Source organism: Melanostigma gelatinosum, assembly GCF_949748355.1.
Source record: "Melanostigma gelatinosum genome assembly, chromosome: 10".
In the NCBI taxonomy this organism is placed as follows: Eukaryota; Metazoa; Chordata; class Actinopteri; order Perciformes; family Zoarcidae; genus Melanostigma; species Melanostigma gelatinosum.
In genome coordinates this window covers 13,320,574-13,344,873 of record NC_136643.1, presented here as the reverse complement: position 1 = coordinate 13,344,873, position 24,300 = coordinate 13,320,574, and the positions used below count along the sequence as shown (strand labels likewise).

The 24,300-nt window shown below is 45.9% G+C and overlaps 2 protein-coding genes across 2 annotated transcripts; both read left to right on the top strand.

Moving 5' to 3' along the window:
• Positions 1 to 1,014: 1,014 nt before the first annotated feature.
• Positions 1,015 to 3,589, top strand: abhd13 (abhydrolase domain containing 13). Its single transcript, XM_079277361.1, has 2 exons — positions 1,015 to 1,159; positions 2,487 to 3,589. Exon 2 carries the CDS (start codon positions 2,521 to 2,523, stop codon positions 3,574 to 3,576), a length of 1,056 nt encoding a protein of 351 aa, XP_079133487.1. The 5' UTR covers positions 1,015 to 1,159; positions 2,487 to 2,520; the 3' UTR covers positions 3,577 to 3,589.
• Positions 3,590 to 6,888: 3,299 nt separating this feature from the next.
• Positions 6,889 to 9,663, top strand: tnfsf13b (TNF superfamily member 13b). The gene is made up of 6 exons (XM_079277743.1): positions 6,889 to 7,282; positions 7,392 to 7,503; positions 8,082 to 8,138; positions 8,246 to 8,370; positions 8,657 to 8,807; positions 9,124 to 9,663. Exons 1-6 carry the CDS (start codon positions 7,061 to 7,063, stop codon positions 9,234 to 9,236), a joined length of 780 nt encoding a protein of 259 aa, XP_079133869.1. The 5' UTR covers positions 6,889 to 7,060; the 3' UTR covers positions 9,237 to 9,663.
• Positions 9,664 to 24,300: the final 14,637 nt, after the last annotated feature.

The following is a 24,300-nucleotide window of genomic DNA, read 5'->3' as shown; positions in this document are numbered from 1 at the left end:
CCACTAACTTTTATTGAGGGATTTTACTTGTAAAATGTAAAATGAACCTACATTTAGTGAATTTTCAGGATTCTAATCTTTCCAAGAGCAGCATCTGGTGGGCAAAGATCGTATAGCACACAATTTGAGATCAGAGTTAATAACACCCAGTGTTACTGTTATATGATTTGTATGAGACAGGAGTAGTGGTTGCTGCTCTCTCTATTATAATATTTCAACATGCTGCAACACTGTTTAACAGAATGGGTGGTCACCATATGTTCAGTGAAACTGTCTGGAAATAATTTAGAGACAGTTTAGACATTTTGGTTCTTGGAGTATATTTTGACTCCTGTTTCTGTGTAAACAAATTGTAGGCTATGTGGCCGATGTAGCCGATATTGAATCATTCAAATACCTGCATATAGCGTAATAGAATCAAGGTTAAATTATGGCAGTGTGGTTTTTGGATTTGCATGAGAAACTGTAATTGGTTGATTAGATGTGTTTCGGGCTCTTAGATTATGTATAGGAGCAGTAAAAACATTACCCGTGTCTGCCCTGCAAGGTGAGACAGGCGGAAATGTGTCTATGCAGAAAACAGCTACTGAACTATTGGATGAATTAGTTTTTTCCAGCTATAATGTGGCCTTTAATCCCAGAGAGATGAGTTAAAATTATGTTGGTAGATCTGGAATAACTTCAAATTAAGGCAAGAAATAATAGGGTTTTTTATAGTTTTCAGGAATGTAAATATACAGACTGTATGCCGGTTTTTATAGACAGAACGGAAGATCGTCATCAGCTTTCAACACAAGACTGATTAGAAAAATTTGACATACCAGCCACTGTAGGAGTTGTTTAACTCCAGAAGATGGCAGTAATGCAAAATGTAGGATGCCAGCTGCTGTAAAACGTCAAAGAAGAAGAAGAAGGAACCTTTCTTTTGCTGCTAAGAAATGCACGGAACTTCACGAAGGGTACACACTCTAGTAACGTTAATGCTAGCAAGTGGTGTAGCCGGTTCTTGCTAACAATAGTTCTCCTTGCGTTTCTCACCAGTTTACCGTCACTGTAATTCATTGAACCGCTAAAGAGCTGCTTGACAGTGACGGCGCCGTCTACGTGCTACTGTTTGGTGAAACATTCATGCAGCCGAGGTGCTAAAAATGAGAGGAGGGTGAGTATGTGGCTATACCTGGCTAACCATAGAAGACATAGGTGGCTTAATTTATACGGCAAACAATGCGGCGATAGGAGTAAAGAAGGGCAGACCGATAGTTAGCGTGCCTGTCACTGTGCTAGCTCGCAGCTAAGCTAGCTAACGTCACTGTAGATGGTGTTTCATGTCCAGTCACTTAAACAGTCTGCTTATCGCCGTCTCGGGAAACAGCTCGGTTTGACAGTCTCTCACATATCGCATAAGTGCTTAGTGGTGATTCATTATGTAATACTGACACGGACATATGCGTCTCAAATACATTTGATAGATGTCAGTAGAGTTACTGTTAAACGTTAATGTGCTTTTCACCGGGCTGGCAGCAGCTGTCACCATGTCTTCCTTGTGTGGGTGGGGTCGAGACATTTTTCAGTCTTGTAATATTTCTAAATGTTTTCACCATTTCTACCCAGCAACATTAATTCTTCGTTGGTGCTCGTTCCTGGTCCCGTAGAGCCCCACCAATGCATACTTACTAGTTACATCTGGCTCTACTCTGCCCACACCTGATGAGGTTCAGTTTAGGAGTTTCACTTCATCAAGAGTTGTTGTCCACCGGCCCTTAAAATCGCTGAACACACCTGATACTCATAAACAATCACTGCAATGACAGCCTGACAGACGGTGGTCGTTTGGACTGATTGCAGTAGCTAAATGGTTTGAGTGACATAATTAGCACCACAAAGAAGGCCTTTTGGTTATTAGGGGGTTAATTCATGGCTGCTAAGGGTCAAACCTCCCATCTTAGTTTATGGCCATTGTGTAAGGTCCTCTGCCTGGAAGGGATCATGTTTTACATAATGTTTGACCTCAGTATTAAATGCACCTACATAGTGCCTCATTTAATGCTTGATTATCTTTATTTTCCCATTGAGAGTCAGTGAAGTTAGCCCCACACAATAACCTTAACATGTAGCTGTCTTCTCCTTAATAACTTGGATTGATATCCATAACATTGTCAGAACAGAGGTGATTCGTTAAAGTACTTCTACATTAATTATGTTAGTGATACTAAAGATAAGTTGCATGTTAATATATCGTTTTTGGCATAAATATACCAGCTATAGATTTTATTAGTGAGTTATTTAGGTAATATTAAAGATTCTCAAATGTGAGAATTTGTATTTCCTTAATTGCACTGTAGCAGATTGTAACCATTTTTGATATTAAATAATTACAAACGAATTGATAATTAGCCTTATGTGCATTCTTATGCGCTGACGACTCACTTGATTCTTGATTATGTATATTTACATTAAACCCGTTACTCTTCTCTTTGTACTTGCAGAGTGTGTGTGGTGTGACTCAGCTCTTGGTTAGCTATGGAGAAGCCCTGGAGGCTGTGGGCTGGAATAGAGCGTTGTACCCTGACTCTGGCCTCCTGGTCCTGGGGTGCTTGTCGAGTCTCCCTGTTGGCCCTCATCCTCACCTTCCACCTGTATGGGGGATTTTTTCTCCTCGCACTGATCCTAGCCTCTGTGGCGGGCATTCTCTACAAATTCCAGGATGTGCTCCTCTACTTCCCAGACCAGCCCCCCTCCTCTCGCCTTTACGTCCCCATGCCAACAGGAATCCCTCATGAGAATGTGTACATTCGCACCAAGGACGGCGTGAAGCTCAACCTCATCCTGCTTCGCTACACGGGAGGCGACGCGCCTCCTGGAGTCAGCCCCGGCAATCAAAGCAGCCCTACCTCCTCTGCTCCACCCACGATCCTTTACTTCCACGGTAATGCGGGTAACATTGGTCACAGGGTGCCAAACGCCCTGCTCATGCTGGTCAATCTGAAAGCCAACGTGGTGCTGGTGGACTACCGTGGCTATGGAAAGAGTGAGGGCGAGCCCAGCGAGGACGGGCTGCACCTGGATGCCGAGGCCACGCTGGACTATGTCATGACCCGTCCCGATCTGGACAAGACGAAGGTGGTACTGTTTGGCCGCTCGTTGGGGGGTGCCGTGGCTGTGCGCTTGGCGTCGGTCAACCCTCACCGCGTGGCAGCCATTATTGTTGAAAACACCTTCCTCAGCATCCCCCACATGGCAGCTACACTCTTCTCCTTCCTGCCCATGCGCCTGCTGCCCTTGTGGTGCTATAGGAATCAGTTCCTGTCCTATCGACAGGTGGCGCTGTGCCGCATGCCCTCGCTGTTTGTCTCCGGTCTGTCGGACCAGCTCATCCCACCCGTCATGATGAAACAGCTATACGAGCTGTCTCCTGCACGGACTAAACGTCTTGCCATCTTTCAGGAGGGCACACACAACGACACTTGGCAGTGTCAGGGCTACTTTGCTGCTCTGGAGCAGTTCACGAAAGACCTGCTGAAGAGCCACGCCCACGAGGAGAGTGCTCAGCCGTCCTCTAGTGTCACCATCATCTGAAATAAACAGCCGGGGACTGACTGGTCGTGAGCTGGAGGAAGTGACGGCTGTCCAAGGCTTGATTGGATGGACTTAATTGATTTCTGGAAAGAATGTACTTTTTTTTTTTTTTTCTGCTTTGGTCTGGGTTTCTATTCTATTGCACTCTTTCTACCTTTTCACTTTATGTAAATGTAATATTTGTTGACATGATTTTACTATTTCAAAGGTTTTAAACAAGGGAAACAATTCCCTCATGGCTTCTTTTGTGTTGCAGCTATGAATGCATGCGTTTCTGACCTTAATCAAATGAAGCCAGAGCACACACGCCCAAACTGCAAGGCGTGTCACAACCGCAGAAGACTAGCTGTAATGGGTCTTATCAGGCCTGTACTGTGTATATATCTTTGTTAACACTTTTTGTGTTCCGATTTACCAGAGTAGGCTGACATCATCTGAGCAATACTTTGAGGAGCATTAGGATGTTTGTTTTCTCTCAGAAACTGGTGAGGATCATCATTGCAGCAGCTTGGCATGACATGACATTGTAGTGATTAATATATATATATATGGATAAGCTGCAAGATATTCTCCCTGTTACTGTCCTGTTAAAATACAACTAGCACGCAGGATAGTTCTTACTGTTGAATGGACTTAAGTTGCTATTTGGTGACTTTGGCTCCTGTAGTTTGGTAAGGAGCGTTTACTCAGTGTGTGGTTTTGTTGTTCATAAATGATGGGTGCAGATTTATTCAGGTCTATCTCAGTACAACTCTATAACACATGCCCGTATGTACACTGACATGTTGCCGGTCGCTGTAATCCTCCTATCCCTACTGATCGGGAAGAATTGTTTATAATGTAAAATCCAATATTGAGCATAGGATAAAATGAGGCTTCAGCAGCCTCAGTAAGAGGAATCAAGTGGGTACTTTCCAAGGTGAATCCTATGTCCTCTTTGTGTTGCTGGTCCTCCCCCAGATCACAGGAGGCTCAGTCTGGAAAATTCCAAAAGAGATTTTGTGTAGAAAGAAACATTTGATCTTCCTCAGACTGAAGCGTCATATTAAAGGAGTGGATTCTGTTCCCCATGTCGTACACTCTAATAGAACCAGCACGGGATATAGAGTATAAACAGAAATAGGGTTGCAAAATACTGGGAAACGTCCCATGACAATTGGCAGGAATTTACGGGAATCATCTGGAATGAAATGGCTAATATTCTTTCCGATATTGCATTTACCTTGTCGTATGCAGCTGAAAACAAACCTTGTATCGTATCACATGCTGAAAAAATCCATTAATTCCTATTTAATGGGATTCTGGTCAAATTAACTACACGTGATATTCAGCACCGCATGTTTAAAATTCAATTAAATGGAAATACTCTTCCGCAAAACGTGCCATAAGACCTCGTAGTACCAGAAATGTATCGACCCTTTGCAACCGATAACAGCGACCTGTGTGTGTGTGCGTGTGTGTGTGTGTGTGTGTGCGCACACACGCGCGCACACGTATACACGTGTGTGTGTGTGCACACGTATGTATGTATGTATGCGAGTATTGTATTATGATAGTCTTGAAACAAATATGAACATATATAAGAGCTGAGAAATAATGTAAGTATTTCTGATGAAACGTGATTACTTCTTTGCCGTTATCAGCATCATAATTGTTAATTGGAAGATTCTCTGTTCTCGTCTCACCCCGTGATTATTTATCCAAATGTCCTTCCTCACTCGGAGGGCTTTTAATGAGCGGACTAACCTTTCCTGTATGTCTTCCGGGGACGAGAGGAGAGCCCGACGATTAAAACCCGGTCTCCTACTCTTACCGTCCAAATGCAACATGCAGCGGTGTCACAGCCTTCTGAATACACGTCTGATATTGTTTCTAAAAAAAGTAAGCTAAACTACATTTAACAAACATCAAAAGGCCTAATTTGTTTGTCTCAATGTGGACTTAAAAATGGTCTCAAGGCTACTATGAATGTAAATTATGGTCTTCAATTAACAAGAAGTAACGTATCAATGGTCTTTTCTTCCTTTCGTTGTCTTGTTTTGCCTCCAGTGGCTCAGAACACTCAAGACGTTTGTTTGTATTTTAGCGAATCCATAAACGGAGTTCCATTTGTCCCACCATGTGTTGCTAGAGCACACTGTGCACTCGTTTAGTTCCCAACGCCTTGTTCTACACACGTCTGCTGTTAGTCTCCATTCAAGAGAAGATGTAACTCATCAGTCACTTGATGTATTGTTTTTGGTGGCTGGCCTCAAGCTAAATTAATGATAACTAGAATTTTGGTTTTGATCCTAGCCAAATGTATTGTTACTGTACAACACCCTGTTGAATCAAACTGAATGTCTCCATCTTTTTTTGTTTTGAATAAAGAAAATCATTTGTCAGGTGTTCTGCAAATGCACTCTGGAACATATTAGATATGTTCCTATGATTGTTAATAACGAAATGAATGCTGTTAAGTGTTTGCAAGCCGGCATGTGATAACGTTGAGCCTGTAACGGACCCGCACAGTGTTGACTCTTATGTGTGTACATCTACCATGACTTACAGCGACACATGAACCATTGATGGGACATCTGAATGATTCATCTTCAGCACCAAGCTGTCAGTTTGAGGGATTTTTTTTCCATTTCACTTATGTTTTCTTTTCTATTTCAAAACAATGTCGACTTCTTTTTGTAAGCACACATTTTCACTTTCTATTTTCTGTACTGTCACATGCAATAAATTGATACATTGAAATTGCTTGTCCCGTTAGATTTTGTTGTTGTAAAAAAGCTTATTTTTTAAAATAACAGTTCTAAACTCACTTATTTAACCTGGCATCACTTCACTTTTTTATTCTGGGAATCGCAGTTTGTTTGTTTTGCCATTCAAAGTTGAAAGTTATCTTTGTACTTCCTTCTTTCTGTGCGTGTTGGCTCCTCGAACTGTAAAGTTCAAATGTGACGGTGCCGATAATTATGTCTTATTTCTCCCTCTTTCGCTCTCTCTCCCCCTCTCTCTCCCTACCACACTGTCCCTCATCTCACTGCCAACCCGTCCTTCCTGTTTCCACCATCACATGGCTTGTTTGTTGGAATGTGGAGAAGCTGGGATGTGTTTTATCCTTTTTAAAGAGCGAGATGAAGAAAAAGAGGACTTGTCAGGGCTGCTGGTCAGGCAGGAAGCGGTGAGTGCGGTTAGCAGAGCGGAACAGTAGAGGGGAAGCTGTTGTGCCCTTTCTTTGTACAGTATTTCTTCTGCGTATAGTCCCTCAGACAGACTAAACCGGAACCAGCTACCGAAGGAGAAAGCGAGACTTAAGGAAGCCAGTGGTGCTTTTAAACCGGCATTAAGGTAAAGCTTAAGACACCGTTGATGACGGCAGCAAACACTCACCACTCCTTGCTCAAGCGTGTCAGCAGAGAGGCAGCTTAGTTCAGGCCTGAGGCTGGTCATGCTGCCGTTGTGAGCTCTCTCTGGAGACTGTTTGGGCCCCGCAATGGAAGTTTTGGCAGGTGTGAAGCCTGATGCTGGACAAAGGCCAGGTGAAGGGAGGCTGTCCTGGCCAGTTTTCCTGCTGACGCTCGCTGCGGTCACCTCCTCCTCTCTTTCAGCTTTCTCCCTGTACCAACTGGTGGCTCTCAGGGCCGAGGTGGAGGGACTCAAATCAGAGGTCGGTCGCAGGAGAGAAGAGGGACGAGAGGCCAAGCATGCGGGCCAGGTGAGAGACTACTAGTCCACGAGGACATCTTCATCTGCACAGATTTGGAAAGGCATTTTGCCAAGATGTATTTTTTTTTTTTCCTGAACACTTCATCGTGTCTTTTCAGATTGAGAACATCGGTAGGAGGAGCAGCCAAGAGTCCCTGCACCCACCTGGCTTTCCACATGCTTTCCCCCCGATACGAAAGAAAAGATTGGTCTCCGGATCAGAGGCATCAGGTAAGACACGGAGTCTGACAGTTCACTGTGAATGTATGATGCAGATAGCAGTTTCTTACGGTTGCATGGAGCGTACAGGGTGTGACCGATTTCATTTCCAGGGTTTTACGGTGGGGATTAAGTTCTTCAATCCATTCCTTAGTGTTGTGATATTTAGTCTGCCATTTTCCATTCGTTTATTTCTACAGCTCAAATGGGCTTCGCAATCTGTACATGCCTTTTATGCTGAGACCTGTGATTCAGAAAAGTTTAAAGAAACAACATAGCCAAGTGTGGATGACACATCAGCTTTGGTGATAATCACTTCAAAACTGAAACGCCTGATGTGGTGAGCTAATGCAACCATCAGCTCAAGCTATTGAACAATCCCCGGGCTTTTACAGGACATCAACATTTACAGTAAGCTGTTGCTAAGTGCTGACTTTGGCAATGGAATTGTTCCCAAAAACCAAAAAGGGAAGGAGCAGAAGGAAAAAGAGAGAGAGAGAGAGACAGCCATGAGGAAAGCAATGTGCAGATTGTGAGGAGGCCTCTGGCCAGTATGAACATGTCTAACATTGTTGTATGTTTTGTCACAGTTTCTCAGCCTTTCCTGCAGTTGTTGGCAAACAATAGCAGGAAAACCTTCCAGAAAGGTACAGTATGCCTGACCTGCACGATGACACTTTGGAGACTGTTGCGATACATATTTAGCTCCTCAGTGCTTTGACGTGATTTCTCATTTGTATTTCCTCGGGAACAGAATATAACTCTGAGCCGCACACCGGCATCCCCTGGCAGGCTGGGCTGAGGAGAGGCTCTGCCCTGGAGACAGACGGAGACAGCATGCTCGTCACAGAGGAGGGCTTCTACTTCGTGTACAGTCAGGTAGGACGGTTCATGTTGTCGTGTCATAGTTCCTCCACAGGGAGGCGCTGCTACTCCGTTTGCCCATCACCAGATTTTTTGACATGGGAGGGGAATGCATCTCCACACATTGCAGGAAGAAGAAAAAACAATGTGCTCGATCCAAGCATGCAGTAGGTCAGATAAAGAAGAAGAAATGCAAAGGATGCATGCATAATAAATGAGGTGGCAAATTATATACCACCTACCTGACCCCCCCCCCATGCCTCACAGCATAGACTGAGCCCAGTGTTTGTGATGTGCTCAGGTCTACTACATGGACAGCACCTTTGCAATGGGTCACGTGGTGATCCGGAGGAAGAGGAACGTGGTGGGAGACGAGCCTCAGTATGTGATCTTGTTCCGCTGCATCCAGAATATGAACCCCGTCCACCCTTACAACACCTGCTACACAGGAGGCGAGTATTGAGCTGTTGTTTGTGTCAAGCTATGTTACAACAGCTGTTACGGAAGGTCAGTCGGTGTTCTTTAGTCAAGCTCTCAAGCATGTGTGTGTGTGTGTGTGTGTGTGTGTGTGTGTGTGTGTGTGTGTGTGTGTGTGTGTGTGTGTGTGTGTGTGTGTGTGTGTGTGTGTGTGTGTGTGTGTGTGTGTGTGTGTGTGTGTGTGTGTGTGTGGATTGGCTGTAGTCTGGTAAGGGGGATAGCTGTTTGTAGCAAGAAAAGAAAAGAAAAAAAGGTAGTTCAACATCTGAAGTGTACATTTGACTTCCTTAGGTATTGTGAAGCTGGAGGTCGGGGACCACTTGGAGCTGCTGATCCCTCGTGCCACGGCCAACGTGTCCCTGTATGGAGACACCACCTTCCTGGGTGCTGTCAAACTGGCTTGAAATGTGTCACCTCATTTCAGACTGGAGGGACACTGTTGTGGTGGTGACGGGAGCAACATAGCACAGTTCTGGTGACCACGCCTGCCCTTGTGTGAGGTGAGAAGAAAACAGGAAGCAGCCATTTCTGTGCCGGCTGAGTGACAGACTGCGTGACTCCGAGCTTGTTCCGCCTGAGGGGACATGAAGGAGACTATGAGTTGATGGCATGGTCTTTACTGTTAAAGATGCACCTTGTGCATGTAGGTACAGCTGTATTATGCTCATTTCTACTCTACACATCATGACAGGATATTGTACAAACCGTCACAATCAAATGACTGAGACGTGACTTTGTCTGGCTCGTAAGAGATGTGTTACTTGTGTGTCATTCTCATACTGTTTTTGATCAACAATCTTTCCTCCTGTAGCGTTCCTGAAATAGCTCTCGTATGTGACTTTAGACATTCAAACACAAACGTATCTTCTGAGTGCCATCATTTTGATTCAAGTTTATTCACTGATTAAAAATTCAGATGCAATAAAGTGACAGTTCTGTGCAAAACAATATATGATATCATCTGGAATCTGGGTGGAGGTTGTTTTGTTTTTCTGTTGTTGGCCACAAGGAGAGACTTCAGTGTGACAGAACATCCTGCTAGGCAGCGGAGGGGGGAAAGGAACTAAGGCTGAGCAGGAACAGTGGAACGCAGGTGAAGGAGACTATTTTTAGAGTGAGGCGAAACTGTACAGGCAGATGGTGTCTGCACATTCAAAGGAGCTCCTGCTCAGTGAATGTGAATACCTGAGGAGCCTGGAGGAAACAGCGATATGTCCTCAATGGATGGTTCCTTATGTAACGCTAGTGGGAGAGGGAGAGTTACACCTGGGATACAGACACATTTTGACCAACGGATTTCCACGACTTGATACAAATTCTCCTAAAACCAAACATTTGGAAAAATCTGAAAATGACATGTGGTGTGAGAATAATACATTGTACAGTAGCACTGGGCCATAATGTGTCACTTTTTTAATGGATTTTCAGTGCGATGGTGTTGTCATAGTCACATCTTATTGTTTTGTAAAGTTCTGCCGAACAAATTAATGAAACTGAGCAAATGGTTATTAAAAACTGAACTATGAAATGAATTATTACAGGTTGACACAGAGTAATAAATACTGTGATATTTATCACCCGCCGCTCAATACATCTTACATAAACACAAATGAATGACAGGAAATAAAGTTTGATCTGTATTTGTATACAGCTGTTATCTGCTGACAGGGAACAGCTAAGACAACAAACACACTGCTCGTTGTTGGTGGCACCCACCCACATGTGACTCAGCTTGTGCCCAGTGTCAGTTCAGTCGATGTTTTTGCCTACATACACACATTTGTTCGGGTTCATCTGTTTTGTTTTTGTTTGGGAATTCGGCACAGCATCAGATTTTGAACTCACCTGATCTTAATTATTCTTTGTCGGTCTGGAAGCATCTGTGTGTTTTTTTATCAAACACAGACACGGAAATTCACGGTGGCCATCCAACGAGGAGATTCAAGCATTTGCATTAGTTTGAAGCTAAATGTAACATTTTCGGATATTTATTAACCCCCAGGGGTTTGTGACAAAAATCTTTAAAGGAACATCCTCCCCATCACAATATGTTTCCTGTGTGATTATTAAATTGACTCATTCTCAGATAATGTTGATATGCTTAGATCCAAACCAAACTGCTAACGACATTTAATACTCAGATAAAAAAACAATAATAAGGAGCAATAATTTGGTCATCGACCTCTATTTAAAATTGAGGTAATACTGTCATAATTCAAAAAAATGTTCAGGCCTAAACCATTGGAAGCTAACCCACATTAAATCAGCCTTTTCAAATGAACTTGGTATTTCACTCAGTGAACGAGAGGCATCACAACATGGCGCTCTGTGATGTTTTTTAATCCGGATATTTTCCAACTTTTGAAGATATTTTGAAGACATTGATGTATCAATATTTGTTGCTTTGGGGTTCTCTTACCTCTGTGTAACTCACAAACACACACACACACACACACACACACACACACACACACACACACACACACACACACACACACACACACACAGGCCTTCTGTCCGTTGGGGCAAAGAGTTGGACAAAGCCCACTGGGTGGTCACTTCTTCACTAGGCATTCTGCCCTTGGGAGTCATGGCTCCATTCGACAAGAAGAGAGACCGAAAGAGGGGGCGGGAGGAAGGAAAGTCTAAAATAGAAGGCTCGAGTAAGAAAGATTTCAAATTGGACTTAATGGATAGCATTAGCCATTAGTGGAAGAGAAGAGAAAGGCTGCGAGGCGAAAACGGAAAGAGAGAGAGCAGGCCAGACTACGGCCATGGAAGTCAGAGAAGCTCTTTGAGGATCTAGTAAACAGAGCAGGCGGCTGTAGAAACACAGTTCAGAGAGAACGAAAAAGAAGGAGGAGGAAGAGGAGGGGTCGGAGAGTAAAAGAGAAGAGGGGTGCACAGGCACAGACCTCTCCTATAAACGTGTCAAGCATGATGCTCCCCCTCCCTCTGGGCCAGAAGTGTCTTTGTGCGGTGCCATGGAGATGGCTGGTGTGTTGGCGGAAGCTGATGTCATTGTGGGGCCTCGCCTCTCAAAAGAGAAACCAGCATCTGACCGGAGAATCAGGAAATGAGGACCAGCTGTGTGTACACATGCTGGCACTGTGTGTAGTTCACACACACACACACACACACACATGATGCGAGTGCACTTATTATTACACACGGGGGGGGGGAAAGCAGACAGACAATATCACACATATTAACATTTACAGTGATTGAGTGCACAAGTCACAGAGCGAACACGTTTGAATATTTAACATGTTATTGAATCTATTTTTAGTTGGAGCTAACAAGAACAGGTCGAAAATGTTGTTGACACACGAATATAAAAAAAGAACCTCTGTCAAGTGTAAAGACTGCTTTTTTTTTTAGAATCAGATCAATCTTTAAAAAAAGCATCTGTACCCTCAGGAGGTACAGTCGGATGGTAGGTTTAATATCAGTCAATTTCTCATACAGATTCTTTCTGACTTGCTTGCCGGAGAGAGGGATACATTCAGTGGAATCATCAGTCTCTGTCCCTTAGAGCCCGTCTCCATCAACGTCCCATTTTTCAGGCTGCATCCCTTGCGTTAAAACGTGGACCGTAGTGTCTCCGTGTCCCCATATGTCCTCTTCCTTCCCCCTCCCTTCTCTCCCTTCTCTCCCCTCTCTCCCTGTTTGGGAGCTTTAGGACAGGTCTGACAGGCGATCCGTGAATCCTGATTATAGAAACCCAGCATGCTCTGTTTCTGCAGCAAGCCAACACCATCGCACGCTGCAGCTTTTTGCAAGTAGACATCGATTTGCACATGCACATAGACACGCGCACACACACACACACATATGGACACATGCATCTTCACTGCCTCAATACTGACAACATGCACAGCACTCACATCGTCGCACTGCTCTTTGGTGTACTACACGGTTGTCTCCGTGTACGTTCTTCTCTAGTATTTGGGGATTACTTTGATCTGCTGCAGTCAGACCAAAGTGATCAGGCTGATCCAGAGCCCTGCAGCTGAACTGGCACCGGATTTCTCATTGAAGTGAGAGATTTGGTTTACCAACAAACTGGATTGTGCCATCCGCTCCTCCAAAGTCTAAACACCATGTTCTGTGCCCGCCGCATGCTGTCGATTTTTTTTAATCGATTCGGCTTGAGAAGAGAAGACACACTAATTGTTTTTGATCCGAAAAAGGTGACCGACCCAGCAGAATGGGTGGCTTCATTTGTTTTTAACTGCGTTAACGTGAGAGCTGGTTTAGTTTCTTCTCCCCTGACTACATAGGAGCTTTTGGAATATGAGCTGATCTATAATTCATATGGTTCTGCCTCTGCCTGGAATCAAACTGGGATGAATTGACAGGCTCGCAATCTGCATGTGTGCAAGAAAAGTGAGAGCAGATTTAAAAGTTGCCTCCATTCAAGCACATCTCGATGAATCTTGCCTTCAATCGTGGGTCTTTTTCTCAAGGACATCAGCCGATCACAGAGGAGAGGAAAAACATCAAGTGGAGAGGAGAGGAGAGGAGGGAAGGATATTTGGTTTGCCACAACTCTGCCCCCCCCCCCCCCTCCTCCCACCTCCTCTCTCCATCTCCTGATTTCCACACTCTGCTTTATGGCTCCAAGATGGAGCTTTGACAGAGGCACACAGGGACAACATTTGTCTGAGGGGGGGGGGGGGGGGGTCTGTTGAAAATATACATCGACAAATAGACAATATAACAGACATTGTCACTTAACTTACACAGTATATTGTCTTTTCCTCTGCTGTGTTAGAGAAGACAGGAGAAGACGGCCTGTCATGACTGTAACACAGCCGAGAAGTGTTCAACATATTCAAGCTTCTGTGAAGCCTGCTATAGTTCTCATTATGAAAATTGTCAGTGTTTCATCAATAATAGATCTTTTTTTGATGTCTCACACTGTGATGTGCTGTCCTTGAATTTGAGGGAATTGGGCCTGGGAAGTCCTTGAATTTGATGTTTACGAAGGTGTGGGAACCCTGTATATACTGAACGTATACTGATGCTAAGCACATACAATGTTTACAAGTTCACCATCTCACTTTAGCACGGATTTAAGCATGCTAACATTAGCTAATGAGCACTAACCACAAATAGCAGCTGTTGATGGGAATGGCATCGGTTCAACATTTCCTGGCAATTCTTCGAACAGTTGAGAAATATCGGTCTGGACCAAATGTATGGACCGAGAATAGAACCACGCTGTCCTTCTCATCCATTTCTTTAATAGGTAGCAACCTGCCACAAACCACTAGATGCCACTAAAACGTCCCTTTAATTAATCACCGCTTTTACGCGCGACCTGGCCAGCGTGCCGAAAGACGCACAATCAAACACGCCCACAACAGGTGCATGCTGGCTCTCTCCGCTCACGTTCATGGTGGAATCCTCCATCAGTGAGTCGTGTGAGACATTTCTGCTGTCACACGTTTTGAATTGGAGGAACGCAGTGGGAGAAGTTGCAGCTGAAGCACATCGCACAGTGCCCCTTCAGACGGGTGCACGACGTTAAAACAACGAATCTGTGGATGCAGGTGAAATAAATGTGTGCATGGCATGCTAATGCCCTTCATTCTGCAGGGCAAACAGTGTTGACGGCAAATTATACAGTTGAACAAGTTATTTTAATTTGCTATAAAACAAAACTAAATTCTGGTAGCCGACTCTCTCCATCCTTGGAGTTAAGGGGATGAGAAGGCATGAAGTAGGTCGGAGTTCTATCCTCGTGCTCGACACATCTGCTCTGCTTTTGTTATCCTCCTGTCTTCACTGTGCGCTTTCACTTTCAGTCCATTCGTTGTGTGTTTGGTTCTCCTCCCACTCGCACAGCGTGCACACGAGATGCAGCTACAACAGAGTGCAGGACGCGTGTATGAAGTCATGTCACTCATTCCCACCACCTGCTTACAGGCTTGTGATAAGCAGTTGTAATTAGAGATTTAAACTCTCATCTCACTCTTGTTCCCCCCCAAACACACATGCTCACTCACTGACAAACTCCTAATTCTCTCTCTCGCTCTCTCTCTCACTGACTCATGCTCTCTCCTTTTAACTAATTCCCCCCTCATTCACCCAAACTGGCACACTCTCCTTTCTCTCTCTCCCCCCCCCCCCTCCCTATTTTCTCTGATGGGATGTCAGTGGAGGATTCTAGCCTATGGTATGGTGTAGAGAGAGCTGGGAGTTGATTTCCCTCTCTCTCTCTCTCTCTCTCTCTCTCTCTCTCTCTCTCTCTCTCTCTCTCTCTCTCTCTCTCTCTCTCTCTCTCTCTCTCTCTCTCTCTCTCTCTCTCTCTCTCGCTCTCTCTCTCTGCAGCTGAGATCAGATTGTCTCTGGATGTTATTTTCCCGGCTGGAAAGAAAGCATCAAGAACTCCGGGGGAAATGTTGCAGTGAGGTGCGGTGCCACTTGCCTCCTGTTTGACGGTGGGTGTTGTTTGGCTGTGTGTGTGTGTGTGTGTGTGTGTGTGTGTGTGTGTGTGTGTGTGTTTCTCTGTTTACCATTCACACAGGGCCTGATGGCACAATGTTTGGGCAGTTTTTTCTCATCATGATTTCTTTTTTTTTTTGAACGCTTCATTCTTTACATGCATTTCTGTAACTGAACAAACATCTCACAAAATGTCTGCATTGATTCTGCTTTATTTGTTTTCCATCTCTTCTTCTTTAATGCCCACCGTCTGTTTGTGGACTGGCCTTTTGTTTCCGGCTCTCTTTTCTGTTTTTTCCCCCCTCTTGCGTGCTGTTGTTTGCCCTGAGATGTTGCATGTGTGCCGGCTGGCAGCACAGAGAAAGGAAAACGGGTTTGTTGGCACACACTGCGCACACACACACACACACACACTCCTCCAAAAAGCCTCCGGGGTAATGGATGTCAGTTGGGAATCGCTCTAGATTCTGAGGACCTGGGCAGCTTTAGCCCGAACGCCGTGCGGCTGTGTGATGTGTGCAGTGTCTGCCAGCGGTACTGTGAAAAAAAAGCACGGGAGGTAGAGACAGAAAAGGTATAAGAGGCATACAGGGACACAGAAGCATTGTAACGGACAGACAGAAAAGAGCAGTGAGGAGACGGAAGGGAGAAACGGCCTGTACAGCTTTTTTTCTGCTTGGTGTAACGGACGAGAACATAACTCCGCCTGGGGTCACCCCACAAAACTCTGCTTTTGTTTCACAGGAGCTCACAGATGGGCTCATTCAGACGGCTGAGGGCCGTGCGTATGTGCGTGTCTGAGAGTGAGCATGTGTGTTAAAGTTGTTGGGGGGGGGGGTTAAACCCTTCGGAAGCAGAGCTGTAACTGTTAAACACTGTGTACAACAAAATATAATCCATCACGTTAAACTGATGCACAAGGAGGACCAGCCATTTCAGTCACAGCCGCCCTTTTGAAGGTATTACTCTCTTTTTCAAACTGAAAAGATGACCTCAGCCACATGGTTCCATCATGCCATTTTCCAGCTGTTGCCTTTTCCAGCTTGTCGTTGGTCTTTCACATTTCTCTTCTTTGGAACACGGTCAGACCGTCTTCGGGTGTAGCCGGCAAGAGGCTAATGTCTCAAAGCTGTAGCCTGTCGGTCTGTGTCGGGACGCAGCCCAGTCCCCTGCGCTGTGGTCAGCTGCTGAGCCACATGGTCTCAAGACATAGTCACCACCACTCCCTGATAATTATGGGTTGATTTATGAGCTACAGAGGGTGATGACGATGATTAGGGGGCCGAGAGGAGGAGGAGGAGGATGGGATGGCTGTACGAAGACTTTCCCCAGCAAGAAAGCGTTTTGATGGATCTGCTGCTGTCAGACCTCCAGAGGTGTTAGAGGGATATACAGCCCCCCCCCCCCCCCCCCCTCGTGCTTTCACATGTGTAAAGCAGCCCGCCGGCTGTGTTGCAATGCTGAGGCCCCGTGGCTTTGGCAAGATTTAAATGAGACCTTTTTATGCATGATTAAGGAGGGGAATAGTTTGCCGTGTGGCGAGGTCGTGAAAGTCACAGCTGCATACGATTCAACGAGGAAAAACTAGAAATGACAGCCACCACCTGTATACCTGGGATATTCACTGACTGCTGTAACTCCTCCAACTGTGGGCCTGATGGTCTGAAGCTAACACTTGGTGTGTCCACCAGCTCATCTATTCTTAGATGGGACTGGCCGGTTAGCCCCCTCCCTCCCTTCTAAAGAGCAGCGCATGCATACAAACACTGAGTGGATCGATGCATCTGATGTCAGAAGGCAGACAGCTGACGAGGCAGACGGGGGGGGGGATTAAGGGGGTTAGTGTTCATCTGGGGAAGCCTTAGATTAGTTTCACCCTCAAATCTGATTAGTGCAAATTGTAATCCACGCAAATGTGCCATTTATAATAGGCAAACTAGGACTTGAGACAGACGTCTGAAGCAAGACTTGTAAACACGCATGTGCCTCTAAGAGACCATGAACATTTTAAATCACTTCAATAATCAGTCTCGATTTAATCTTCTGTTCAGACACATCAATTTCAGACACTTTTTCATTTTCTTAAGAGTTTTCAATCGATCGTGTGCTGGAAATCGGCTGTAGATAATCTAGATGCCTGTTAATGTAATGCAAAGAAGTAAAATAAACAGAAGGCCTCATGTATAATTGGCATCTGTTTTCTTCTGAGCCGAATGATCCTGAGATGAAGACGAAATCCCAGACTATTCTTATCAGTGAGGCCCATGTGACTGGGCAGTTGGCAGCCTCAAACAGCAGCTAAAGCCAGAGACAGGTGGTGGGAAGCACTGCTGGCAGCAGCAGCAGCAACATGTTATTTGGGCGTGGAACACCTCCAGCAGTCCAACATGAAATCCAAACCTTTGGTCTTGAGATTCGCCGATGAAACGATGTCATCAAAGCAGAGCAGTCCGCATGGATCAGACACTGAAGAGCTGCACCGGTCGACCGAGCCCTATATGATGGGAGTCCTTGTCAGAGGAGAGGGAGGCTGCTCCCCATGTGACCCTCATCTTTCTATAGAACGCTTCCTCACGTTAATGCAGGCCACATGCCGCTGGCATGTGACTGGTGGCCATTGCAGACTTTGTTTCCCTTCCAAGGCTATGATTGGAAACCCTGTCAATAAGAAACATCAATATGAGGGTCAATGGCTGGGTTTGCCAGGACTTGCTTCTGCTGTGTGTGTGTGTGTGTGTGTGTGTGTGTGTGTGTGTGTGTGTGTGTGTGTGTGTGTGTGCCATACATGTGAACATGTATGGCTTCCCACCTGTTTGTGGTTGAACTGGAATGGGACAGCTGTATGTTCTGTGACGCTGGAAGTAGAGCAAACCGTGCTGGAGTTTGTGCTCGCGTAAAGAGAAAACGAGCACTCCGTAGCTACTTCAATGTTGTGAAGGTAATTGCGAGCGTGGGAAGTGGAAGTTGAAACGAATAGATTGTGTGAAACGGTGACGGGGAGATGGCAAAGGTTTCTCTCAGGAAGAGGCGGGAGGGATGAGAGTAGATCACTCCCCCTCCCTGGAAGGGTGCATGAGATGTAACCGCTTTACTGTTACCGTCGCAACACAACAACTTGTCCACCTACCTGGCTCTCGTGCCTGCAGCTAGACGGCATGTATTAGAGGGCCGAGTATGAGCCCAGCTGCAGAGCCATGCAAATGATGTCAACAGATCTGGTTCAGCATTCCCTTTAAAAAAAATCACTGCTTTGATCTAGCCAAGAAGCCATGGGGGGAGTTTACGCTGAGATCAAAGATAACGTTTGCCTGTGATATGTGTGTGTGTGTGTGTGTGTGTGTGTGTGTGTGTGTGTGTGTGTGTGCGCTTCATTTCAAGCATGTCATCGCTCACGTTCAAGCCAAATCAAATTAGGTCAATACTTAATGGGGCATGATGCCCCCCTACTTACAATGCTATGATACACTCCCACCCACTAGCATGCTAATCTACGGATCCCTGTCAGACCGTTGTCTGCAACTCGGGGGGGGGGGGGGGATGAGAGAGTTGGAGAGAGATTGTGGATGAAAGAGTGAGGCAAGAAGTAGAGAATGTGAGGCAAATAGTAGAGAACAGGACTGAACACCCAGTGTAGCTGGATTGACGGTGGAACATAGTGGTGGTAGAAGGAGAGGAATCTCGTTGAAGGGTGAGCGGGGAAGAGGAAGGGACGATAAAGAAATGTCTGTCAGTACATTTCCTGTTCTCTGCTCATTTCTGTGAGAGCAGATAAGCGTCCTGCAGAGAGGTGTAATGTCTCGGGAAAGCAACAGCTCAGACCGTACTGTGGTGGGAATTGCTTCGGCTGTGGATTACAGGTTCCCTCCTCAGGTGTGTGTGTGTGTGTGTGTGTGTGTGTGATTTGAAACCACTAGTCTGGTAATTTCATTCCCCTGACGCACCTCAATTCAGAGATTTGATCCACACGCCCCCCCCTAACCTCCCCACCTCTCTTTCTGTGTCATTACACTGTCTCCGTCTTCCCTCTCCGTTCATGCTTCTCACTGCACATCTGCCAATTGACCCTATTCCAGAGTAGATGGGGTTTAAGCTCAACTAGAGCCACCACCTTACACACACCGGCTGATGAGGAGATAAGAGTAAGGCGGTTATTCGGAGTGAATGGGACCACAGCTAGAGCTTCGTGAGAGGCCAGAGACTGCCTCGTTCTTTGTACGCGTGTCTGTGAGTGAAGCGTCACCAGTCTGACTCTTGGCATTCATGTTAGTGTTTGCACCAGCCAGGGCAGTTCTTTATAGATTAAAAAACAATAAGAGACTTCTTTATGTTGAGTATTAGCAGTCGCACACAGTCACATTGTCACATTTTTGGGTAAAAACCACGATGAAATGTGTGAGAAGCAACAGAGGGATGAAGAATGACGTGCGTGAGCTTGATGCAGACAGATGGAGAGATTTTCCAGGAGGAAAGCATGAGAAGCTAATTAAAAAGCAGATGATCTGTGAAGAGATCCCCCCTCTCTTTCTTTCTGTCTTAAGGCTCCTTGGTTTATGTTTATAACCTCTCCCTCTGTGTCCTTTGTCCCACTCAAGAACCATAGTCTCCTCAGCGTCCGTCTGACGAGTGGATGTGTTGAAGTTGTTCCCCTCTTGCTTCTTCCTGTTCCCGTTTTTGATCTGCAGGCTCTTGCAGTCCTGCAGGTGAAGATGAAAGTAGGTGGGAGGGGGAGCTGCAGATGGAAGATCTGAAATAGGAAAACAGCAGGATGGCGATCGGTGGGAGGGCAAGGGGGAAATGGTTGAAGTGAGGCGACGATGAACGTCTGTTGCCCGTGGAGGTTGTGAAGAGAGGGCTGGCTGGTTGTGGTGTGTGTGTCTGTTTGGTTTGTCTCTCGGTGACCACATTTTCCTCCCCCTTTTCCAAGGTGAGCATGGGGAGTCTTAGCCGACAGGCACCATAGTAATTACGGTGCCTGGTCATTAACTATTCATCACCTCACACCACACTGCTTGGCCGAGTGTTTTGCGCTTGTGCGTGTTTGGGAGTTACAGACGTACACATCTCTGCGTCAGCATTGTGTTGTTTTGCTGCGTGTCCGTGTGCAAATGGCACAGCTGGCTCGCGTCTCAACAAGAGGTTTCCAGGCGCAGCTATCCAGGCTCCGTTGTGTCTCCCTTGTTGTTGTCCAGTCCTCATTGTCTGCCAGCGCTGCCTTGACAAATGCACACCCGTCTGACCACAAACCCTTCAGGGCGTGTTCGCGACATGAGGTGAATCCAGGCGCCGCCTCTTTCTGTGTTTTGTACCCTCCTCCTCGTTTTCTTTTTTTACACCAGCATTGTGATGGTAGAGAATGGAGCGCTCGTGAAGATGGGGGTGTAACTGTACCCCCTCAGATGGAGCAAGTGGGCTGGGTTCACTGGGGTCTGGAGAGGGGGAGGGACGTCGAGAGAGAGAGAGAGAGAGAAAGAGACACACACACAGAGAGAGACAGGGAGACAGGGAGAGATGGATGTAAAAGAATTAGCCGCTCCAAGCGGCAGAGTTGCCATGGCTACGGGGGAAACGGATGAATGAATGACATCACAGTGGCGGGGAGGTGAGAGAGTGTGAAATTCATTTGGTGGCGGCGAACAGGGAGGCGGCTCTCGCTGGGTTTCCGTTGGGCAGACACATTTCTCTCTCCTCCGTACCCCGGTGTCTCCTGTGGACGAGCTCTCACCGGTAAGGCAGTTTCTCTTCTCATCAGAGGGAAGGCACATTTTGAGGATGAATGTAGGTGTGATTTATTTTTTCTCACCCTGATAACTGTCTTGACCCCATGTGAGGCGGACTTAGGGAAGACGTGTGTGTGTGTGTGTGCGTGTGTGTGTGTGTGTTACATGCACATGGATGACATGTGGTGCTCCCGTCGTGCCACTGGGAATGAAAGGAAAGGCAGATGTGCCGTGCAGTTGTCGTTGGTATGTATATATATATATACAGTATATATACATACACACACACACACACACACCACGAGATGCTTAGTGTGGAAGAATGTGTGTGTTTCTGGCTGGGAATGAACAGCTGATTGCGCGAGAATGATTTCAATGCGCGGTGAGATCCTCACGATAGTGAGAATTAGTATCTGTGTCGAGGTTGTCGCACTTCAGAGCTGCACATGATCGTGAATCTGTTGTGACTGTGTGTGTGTGTGTTAGTTGGAGAGAGACGTACTATCTTGTCGCGCCGTTGTTGTCTAGCAACTTGCAGTGCTGATGTCCCCCTCCACAGATCAGAGCACATGATCAGTCGTTGAACAGCAGCCTTGGAGCTGCTAAAGTCTCGCTGAAGTGTCGGAAGCTGCCTTTCCTGACATTGGAGCGTGAATCTGGCTCCTCTGATTTAAAGGGGCGGTCTGACGTCGCATTGGCACCAGCCTGCTGCGAGTTCATGGGCAAAGCCCGCAACCGTTCATCTGGCTGCGTGATGAATTACAAAGTTGACCTGCGGTGACCCGTGCGGGACAAACGGCCGGAGTTGAAAGGTGGGTGCTAGAGGTCACAGCAAAGCCAATCAGAATGCTTAGCTCAGTGTCTCTTCACTTAGGCCAGCATCCAGGATCGGGGGAGCAGATTACATGGGGTATCAAGGGCTCAAACATGGAGGCTAGGACGTAATCCATTACTACAACTGCTCCACTACTCCAATCTGCAGATCTTTTTGGAATGAGGTGAATTTGGGATGGTTGGCTTCACATCGTTTCGCTGGCTGATGGCTGAACATCGAGGCCATGCTGCTGCTGAACAGAGCATTCAAGCTCCGAGGACACAATACTGCAGGCGATCTAGTATCATGGTCTTCTGCGGCAGGTATAGTTGAACAGTGGCGTCTGTTTGGTTGACGGGAGAATATGCGAAGAGATTTACATTTGGATTTGCATCATTTAGCTGCCGTTCCTAACTAGACGTTGTTCAGAAAATCACAGCAGTCGAGTACGCAAATTATAAAGTTCAAAGCCATTACGATGCATGTAAGGATGATGAATGTTGGCTTTAAGGCAGAAAGTTATTGTAAATGTTGTTGCTATGTGAAAGGGGGAGTGATGGTCAACTTAGTTAGCTTCAAAGCTAAGTTCACGTAGTTCAGCGGAGCAGTTGATGCTGTGAAGGCGTCTTTGAGAAGGACTGAGATGCTGGAAGTCAATCTGTCCGGCTTCAGCACAGGGTAGGCTCAGCTCATCATTTATGAACAGGTGAATGTACATGAGGCCATTTCAGACAGATTCATTTGAACCTGCGCAGGTGTAGGAAACTGCCCCGTAGGCGTTGGTCGCTGTTGTGTGTGTGTGTGTGTGTGTGTAGTCCTTTTATACACGCCGTACACATCACACAAGCTAGTTGGCTTGTTTTATGTCCTGTGAGGAGAACATTAAAGGGCTCCAGCACAGACAAAGCAACGCTGGCATGTCTTTTAAGTCAGCGAGCTGAGTGAAAGGCTGTAAGTCTCTCAGCTTTTTGGATTGCACGGTTGGGGGCACAAGTGGGTCAGCAGTGTATCTGCTCGTCTCCGCTCTGAGAACAGAACTACCCCGGAGCACAACGCTACTCAACTCAGGTTTCTTTTTTTTTTTTTTTTCTTTTTTTTTCAGTTTTGAAAGTAAATAATCTAAAGTGGTATCAAAGCCACTCCACTCTGAGCCTCTCATACAACATCCTTTCTTATGCAGCGTTAAGTTTTGTTCTTCATCTCCTCAGTTCACTCTGTGCCTCTCGCTCACTGTTCACGACTACTGGAGAGGTGGAGGAGGCGTTTCAACGAGGTTGATGGGCGCCATGATGGGTTGTGTTTACACGATAAAGTCAGCGCGTTTTTGTTTGTGCGGTCCGATAAGGTGACTGGACCGTCACACAAACCCTCCCACATTTAAACGTGCCCACGTACACAGACTGTGTGGAGGGTTTTGGCACGTAGGTCTACCTCATGAGTTAAACAGAGACTTTATTATATCATTCATTTTACTGCACTTGTTGAAAGGAAACCAGATGGGTAAAGTAACAGGTTTTCGTGGTGCATCGTGATTGCCCTCAGATGAACTGACTAGCGCTCTCTCTTCCTCACTATGTCTCGCTCTCTCGCTCTCTCTCGTCATATCCAATTCTCGCCCAGCCCTATATTTGGCATGTGTGTGTGCTTGCGTATCTGTCTGAACAATGCCATCTCTTCACCAGACTGTGGCAGCAGTGACAATTGGGGGGTTGACAAGTACAGCAGCATGCATAGCAGAGACAAACAAAGAAAGCGCTCGAATGCACTGTCCTGTCCTACAAGTGCAGCAACTGCATGGTCCGTTTAATTACCTTTCAGTCTTCACTCCATTTTTGTTCGTTGGCTGTAGTTCTCGACACGGAAACAGTTCATCCTCCTCCAGTACTTTTATAATCAGGACATGACAGGAGCCGTTGGGCTGGAGGTTGCCTCAGTACATTGTTCGGTACATTTAGTTCTGCACTAAAGTAGAAAAATAAGTTCTTCGACTAATTTGTACATTAGCAGGAATGTAGCACAACATGGAAGTGAAAATAGCTGCTCTGTTATTTTAAATCTGCAATATTTTGTCCCTAAAATGTATGAATAATCATGATTTCCATATTGATCAAAATCATTTTGATACTTTTTTCTTTTCTTTAAAGTTGTTTTCGTCAGATCATTGCACTAAAACCCAAGTATTCTTATTACACTGATCATTGGGTCGACTTTCTCTTACTACCCTTTTGCGTCACTCTATATCGTTGCTTCTGCAAGCACCTGAGGCTTTGCCAAGAAAAGAGCAAACAGCTGGTTAAGTATAATTGTGCAGTGTGTTTGTGCACACTTGCTCACATACACAGCAGGTATTTAAGGGAGCATTGGTACTTGAATCTGAGCAGCTGTGAGCATGGCATGATAACATAAGTGGAATGGTGATGTGGGTTTGGAGTTAGACCCGAACTGTGCGCTCTTGGCTCGCCGTGAGTCACTAATGCAGTGCGC